The 7,771-nt window shown below is 37.7% G+C and overlaps 1 protein-coding gene across 1 annotated transcript; it reads left to right on the top strand.

Annotated features, from left to right (window-relative positions):
- Positions 1-240: 240 nt before the first annotated feature.
- On the top strand, positions 241-1,545 carry LOC127104791 (uncharacterized). The gene has a single exon (XM_051041944.1). It carries the CDS (start codon positions 241-243, stop codon positions 1,543-1,545), a length of 1,305 nt encoding a protein of 434 aa, XP_050897901.1.
- Positions 1,546-7,771: the final 6,226 nt, after the last annotated feature.

Here is a 7,771-nt window from a genome sequence, read left to right as displayed (position 1 = left end):
TTAGTTGTAGCTTGTATTCCAATTGTATAAATACATTTGTATCATCCCAATTTATGGTTAATGCAAAAATATACTCATTCAAAAATATTACTCTATTCTCTCTATTTTTCTCTCTCAACTTCATCTTCCCCAATCTTCTTTTCTTCCACCATTGTTGAACCTTCAATTTTCAGTTTTGAGTTTTATGTTCCAACATTTGGCATCAAGAGCCTTGGTTATCGATCCTAATCCGCTGCAACAATGGCAACCATTTCCAATGATCGATTTCCCACCAATCTCCCGATTCTTGATTTGAAGAACTATGATAAATGGGCAAAACAAATGAGGATTTTGTTTGGTTATCAAGAGGTGCTTGAGATCATCATCAATGGAGTTACACAATTAGGGGTAAAGGCTACCGACATTCAAAGAGCTACACACAAAGAAGAGAAGAAGAAGGATTACAAAGCCCTATTCTTGATTCATTCTTGTGTTGATAACGACAATTTCGAGAAGGTTGGCGATTGTGAATCGGCGAAGCAAGCATGGGAAATCTTGGAGAAAGCATATGCTGGTGCCGTCAAAGCGAAGGTTGTAAGGTTACAAACTTACAAGCAACAATTCGAGTTAACACAAATGGAAGATAAAGAAACGATCAACGACTACATTACACGCATTACCCGGTTAGTTAATCAAATCAAATCTTGTGGGGAAACGATTCTTGAGCAGAATGTTGTATCGAAAGTATTACGTTCGTTAACGCCGCGTTTCGACAACATAGTTGTGGCTATTGAAGAATCAAAGGATCTAACAACTTTGAGAAAGGATGAATTACAAAGTTCGTTAGAGGCACATGAACAAAGGATGGATGAGAGAGGCGCCGGTAAAGCCAAAGCGGAGATTGCTTTGCAAGCGCGTTTCAATGAGAAGAATAAGAGGTCGAAAGGAAAATTTGCGGCGAGAGGTAAATCAAATTTTCAGAATTTTGGTTCAAATGATTCGCAAAATTCAAATCATTCGACGAGTGAAAAGGGTGAATGTAGCTCCAAGGATAGTGGTCATAGCAATGGTTTCAAGAAGCGTGATGTGAGTAAGGTTCAATGCTACAAGTGCAGAAAGTTTGGACACTTTGCAAATTCGTGTCGTGGTAAATCGAACGAGAATCACAATAATGAAACCAAGGTTGCTAGGGAAGAGGTAGATGATGAGGACACACTTCTAGTAATGATCACGGAGGGGAGTCATGGCATTACGGATGTTCCGGGCAGCAGCTACTGTAGTGATAGTTTGCGGGATAGCAGTTGTACCGTTCCGGAAAATAGCGAGAAAATGCATTCGGATCGAAATGCGTTGGTTACCGTTCGTGATGGAGTCCAAGGGAGAGATGAGTGGTACCTGGATTTCGGTTGTTCAACACATATGACGGGTCGAAAAGATTGGTTTGTGAAGATCAATCAAGCGGCAAAAAGTAAAGTCAAATTTGCCGATGACACCACTTTAAGCGCCGAAGGGGTAGGAGATGTTTTGATCGGAAAGAGGAATGGTGGACATTCGAGGATCAAATAAGTCTTGTATATACCGGGAATTAAGTGTAATCTTTTAAGTATTGGCCAATTACTTGAAAGTGGATACAAATTCGGTTGGAGGACAAGATTTTGCGCGTTTTAGATTCAAATGGTGTGTTGATTCTAAAAGCGCCGATGGCTGCCAATAGAACCTTTAAGGTTGAGTTAAAGGTTATAGAGCATCGTTGTCTAGCTACCGCGGCAAGTAGAGATGAGTGGTTATGGCATTACCGTCTTGGTCACCTTAATTTTAGGGATCTAAGAAAGTTGCAACAAAGTGAAATGGTAACGGGGCTGCCAGACATTAGTATTCCAACTGAATTGTGTGAGGAATGTGTGAAGGCTAAACAACACAAGAATGTATTTAGCAAAGATGCGAGTCGAAGAACCAAAGGCTTACTTGAGGTGGTATGTGTAGCGGTGTATTCGTCGCTATATGATCTATCGATTAAATCATAAGCAAGGTATACAATGATTTTCGAGTCGCCACCGCACTTTTATTTATCCAAAGGACTGGCTAAAAAGCGAACAAAAGCCTAAGAAGTTTTACGCGTAGAAAACTAATAAAAAGATCAGAGAGTCTAGGTAAGGGGTAAATTACGCAATGGGAGGTGTTAGGCACCCACTACGTCCTAGGTACTCCTAGGGAGCCCTTTTCACACTTGTTGTATAAAATTGTTATTTGTTATGACATAAATGTTGTGCAAACATGATTGGGATGATGAGAAAAGAATGTACAATTTTATTGGGTTTGAACGGATGAACCCGTTGCCTACGTACCTTCCATCAAAGGTAAGGATCAAAACGCCGTAGTTCGGCTAAAAACTTCCAAAAGTTAGTGGATTCAATTTTAAACACAAGCCCTAAGGTCTTACGTTATCCACGGGAGAAAACTCAACCTTATACAAACAACAGGTCCACCATGTGAGAACAGCTTCAACTTGCTAGTGAGGGGTTAACCCTATAATAAGCAAGGAAGACTTACAATTCAATCAACTAAGGACAAATAGGTGAGATTGACATCAACCAACTAAGATAAATCAAACCTATAGCTCATGTATGAAAACTTAACAAGAGTGGACAAAGCCACAAAACAATTGAATGGGTGAAGTTAATTGATTATGATTATGAAAGTAGGGTCAAAGTATGATTAGGATTGATTCAAAGAAGTATTATGAAATGGAGTTGAAAAAAAAGTCAAGGACTTGGGGTCCAGGTTTTCAGTTTGAAAAGCATGAAGATGTTTGCACAATATCTATCTCAAGTTTGAAAGTAATGTGTGAAAAGGTTTAGGACACAATGGGGATGAATGGATGAAGATGGGTTGTAAAACTTCTTAGGAGGTTCACCCCTTGAAATCATATAGAAGATGATCCAAGTGTGTCCTTTGGAATGGGCAATAAGCAATAATAACATAAGCAAACAAATGATACCGGATGCCACTCAATGGTCTTACTCCAATCTCACAAACAAAAAGCGGATACCGGATACCAATAGATGGATTTACACCAATCTCCTAAAACAGAAATGGATATCAGAGGCCACTCAATGGACTTATACTAATCTCCTCAACAAAGAAAATGAAAGTGGATACCGGATGCCAATCTGTCTGGACTTATACCAATCTCCAACAAAGGGAGCAAACACTTGGATGTCAGATGCCAATTTATCTGGGCTTACTCTAACCTCCAACATATGATCATAGGAATACAAATGCCAAATTACACGGACTTACAATTGTATCCTCACATACAATCAAACAAAGCAACTTATGATCACAGGAAAGCAAATGCCAACTTACAGGGACTTATAATTGCATCCTCCCATAAACAAACAGAAGCAAATCATGAATGTCAAATGCCAATTTATCTGGGCTTACTCTAACCTCCACAGTATGGTCCTGGGAATACAAATGCCACATCATAGGGACTTATAATTGCATCCTCTCATACAACAAACAAATGCACCAAGCAAAGATAAGATGAGTGGCCAATGAAATGGTCTTACAACTCACTTCCATATCATAGAAACAATGGCCAAAGGAATGGTCTTACAATTGTTCTCAATGGGGAAATCAACAATGATAATGTCACAAAGACAAATGAGATGATCATGCAACAATGAGCAATCAATGATGATAAATGCATAAAGCATACAAGCAAACATGTGCATATGAAGATAAGCAATCAATGAAAGCATTCAGCACACACTATAACCACACAATGAGGCTCATACAAAAAGGGTTAGGCATTGAAGCCAACTGGAATAGGGTCAATGGTGCTCTTAACCTTGCCATTGAAGGGCTAAGGTGAAGCAGATGAAAGGATATGAGGGGTGTGCCTCATTGCTCTTATCCCTGGCCAGGGAGAGCATTGAATATCAGAAGGTGTGGGAGTTCAGAAAGATGGAACTCTCTCCACAAGTTATTGACTCAATAGATCTTGGGCTTGGATCTCAATGCTACAACCATGTAATGGGAGCAAGGAGAAGACTCATAGAATAGTAGGAGATAGGTTGCTTATCTCTTGGATTCTACCAATTGCCTTATTTGAAGGACTTTTCCTGCTTGGGACAAATGTAAACACACACAAGCATTGCCTCTTAAGGAGGACTTCAGACAGTTGCCTGGCCAAATAACAGGCCAGGTCTTCCAGACTACATGAAGAAAAGGGATTATACCTTAATGCAAATTGCTAAATAGCAAAGCAAAGCAAGTTCAAAGAACTAAGCAACTAATGGTACCTGAAATAGTCAAACAAAATCAGTACACAATTCAAAAGTTAAAGCAAAAGGAGGTAGGAATCAACAGTCAAAACAAACAGACAAATGTGCAATGCACAAGTCTCAAGGCATATGAGCCAAGCAACCTACAAAACAAAGAGGTTAGCTCATGATAATCAAATAAACTCATTCAACTTGTATAAGTTTCTTTGAGGCAATTGCTTCTCAACCTGAAAACATGAACTCAAACATAAGCAATAAGACCACTAGGGCAAGCCTAGGGTCAAAAGGGAATGAGAAAGTCAAAACAGCAAGTGATATCCAATCAAAATCAAGTTAAAACATTTGAGAAGCAATCTCAATTGGTTTCATGTCCATATCATGCATCATCATCATTTCATAAGCAAAAGAAGTCAAAGCATGGCAAATGAAAGCTCATAGAAGTCAACAGCAAGACTTAACTCAAAACCAATCATAAACAATTCCAGAAATCATCAAATAATTCATGATCAATCATAATCCATAACATGACATGCATATAAAATTTCAGCTCATTTGGATCATGGGAAGATGGTCAATGAAAATCAGAAAGTCAAAACAATTTCAAGCATGCTCAAAGAAGTCAACCAAACATGTATCAACTTCAAAAATTCATAAATCAGTGATAACATATGAGAAATGAATGGGATCAAAACCATGGCAAAGCTTAAGATGTCCACTAATCACATGTCAAATTTCATGTTCATTCAATTAAGTATGAGAATTTCACAAATGAAATGGCATGGAGTGTCACAAAAAGTCAACATGTGACCAAACAGGGGACAAAAATCTCAAACAATTAGGAAATGCCACAAACAATTCCAAGAAAAATCACATGTAAACTAGACATACTCAAGTACAATCATGTAAAAATTCAAGGCAATTGGAGTTCAAGAAGCATGGTATAGAAATTCATCAAGTTGCACATCAATGGTGTGACACAAATTGTCACACCCTACTTCAAAAAATCATAACTCAATGACCAGAGATGATAAATTCATAAACTCTATACCAAAATCACCATGGATGTGTCTAGTTTATGCACAAACAATTTCAAGGCCAATGGATAATGCATCATCATTTCACAAATGATTTGGAAAAAGGTACAAAATATGAGCACATGATCAAATCCCTAACATCATTAAAAATCCACTCATCAAAAAAATCAGGAAAAATCATGATAAATAAGTAGAGATCCAGATGAACACAATGCAAAAATCCTCATGAATTTTGGACAATTATTGAAGGCTCTATGATTTTTGGAAGATGATCACAAAATTGAAATGAAAATTGAAGAAATAAATGAAATAAACATTATTAATTAAATAATTTGGTCACGATGGCAATTTTGTAATAACTTGAACCGGTTATTGAAACGCGGCGTATTGGGCAATGGAAATGAAATAATGTGATTGGTTCATGTGAATGGAACAGGACCTGGCTCATGCAACACACGTGAACAGTTCTGGGCAGCCATGAAGAACTAGGGTTTGTGTCTACAGTGTTTATTCATCTTCTCCAATCAATTCGAAAAAATAAATTTGCCCAGAAATACAAATTGGATACATCATTGTGACCATTAAACATCACACATCAACATTCTAAAAGCCATTTACATTAAATCAAGCCAAGCATCATGAATCGAGCAAAAACAACTTTGAGCATCAAACTTAAAGAACAGATTTCTCAGCCAATATGCAATCATTTTCATGGATTCAAAGCTCAAAAGAATCAGCATGCAAGGATCTATAAGAAGCATGTCATAGTTTAGCAAATGGTGAAAATCGAAATCTTACTTGATTTTGAAGAAACTGATGGAACAGTGCTGATTTGATGTTGTAAGCTCGAAACAGTTGCTCTACAGACTTTCAAATGATGAATGGTGAAGGGAGTTTGGCTCAGGAAAGCTTGAGATGGCTCAAATCAAAATCTGTCATGTGTGTGTTCTTCAATGGAACAGTCGTGTTCTTTGATTACAGCTGGTTTTTGAGGTTTCCAATGAGCTTCACAAGGATGGTAAATGATGTAACAGCCAAGGCAAGTTGTGCTCTGTGAGATTTCTTCAAGAAAATTTCCAAAATGCCAAGTGAAGATTTGAGAGGAAAATGGTTTTTCTGTTATGGAATGTTGGCTGCTAGGGCTTCAATCAGAAAGAAAATGGTCCTTTATACTTCTGTTTATGATTGCTAAACATGGTTAAGTTGTATGGTAATCCAAATTTGTTAAAAATGACAACTTTGCTAATTGGTCACTTTTGCTTAAATGGTGAGGTGCAAGGCCAAGGCTGCGAAATTGGGCTTTGGAACATGTCAAAAATGCAAATTCTGATCAATTCCAATTGGCCAAAGTGATGGAAAATGGTTAATTCAAAAAGTCAAATTTCTCCCTCACTTGAAATTAATTCAAGTAAGTTCAAAAATGCCAGTTTGATCTATGATGTTTTGGTGAATGATGGTTACATTTTTGGAAAGAGGAGGTCAAATGTGACTTGTTGCAAAAAACCCCACCCAATTTGGCCAAATGGTTTGAGAGATATGGCCTTTTGAAGTTCAAAAATTTCTGAAAATGATTTGATCATAACTTGCCAACCATACATGGAAATTGAGTGTTCTTGGACTTTTTGGAAATGGGAGAACAAGATCTTCAACTTTCATGTTGGGCAAAAATTCATTTGAAGCTTGTATCATGATGTAAGTTTAGGATCAAGAAGTTTCCATTTTTGGCAGGTGAAAATTACAGGTCAAGTTTCTATTTTTGGAAATTTCTTGTCTGGCTTCAAATTCTTCCATGATGATGTTTGACATGATATATGAGGCTTATATGGACATGAATGAGCTCCCTCAAACCAATTCCCACCATCAAATCACTGATTAAATCCACAGTTGACCAAAGGTTGACTTTCTAGGGTTTTGCTTGACTGAACCACCTTCTGATGAATTCCAAACCCTAATTCCTTGAGATCTTGATTCCAAATGATATCACAACATATATGAACTCTTGATTATTGATCATGGTGCCCAAATTCTTCAAGAATGGACACCATCCACTGTTAAATGACTGATTTGACTGATTGACTGATGATTGCTTCAGCTGCAAGTAACATGGTTAGATGACAATATTTTTGTACTTTTTGGTTAGTAAACATATGAAAAGAAAAGATATACAAATGCAAAGCATGCTTGGTGATCAAGAACCACACTCACAAGGCAAACCACCCACTAGGAGGGAAGCTAGGGCATGCAATGATCCTTGAGGCCATGATATGATATGATATGGGCCATGAGGGATCTTAGGGCCAAAATTGGGGTCTTACAGATGCCCCTATTTAAGGTCATTCTAGACGGAGAAGTGAAGTTTAGAAATCTTCATCTCGACGCGGTAGAATGGGCTTAAATAACAGTAATGAGACAAATTTTGGTCCCTAAGAGACCTCATGATGCAAATGTATTCATGCAAAAGACACAAAT

Source organism: Lathyrus oleraceus, chromosome 7, assembly GCF_024323335.1.
Source record: "Lathyrus oleraceus cultivar Zhongwan6 chromosome 7, CAAS_Psat_ZW6_1.0, whole genome shotgun sequence".
Taxonomy (NCBI): domain Eukaryota; kingdom Viridiplantae; phylum Streptophyta; class Magnoliopsida; order Fabales; family Fabaceae; genus Lathyrus; species Lathyrus oleraceus.
This window is presented reverse-complemented; position numbering and strand designations above follow the sequence as displayed.

Coding starts and splice junctions, on each gene's coding strand:
- LOC127104791 (XM_051041944.1), top strand. CDS start 241: ATGGCAACCATTTCCAATGATCGATTTCCCACCAATCTCCCGATTCTT.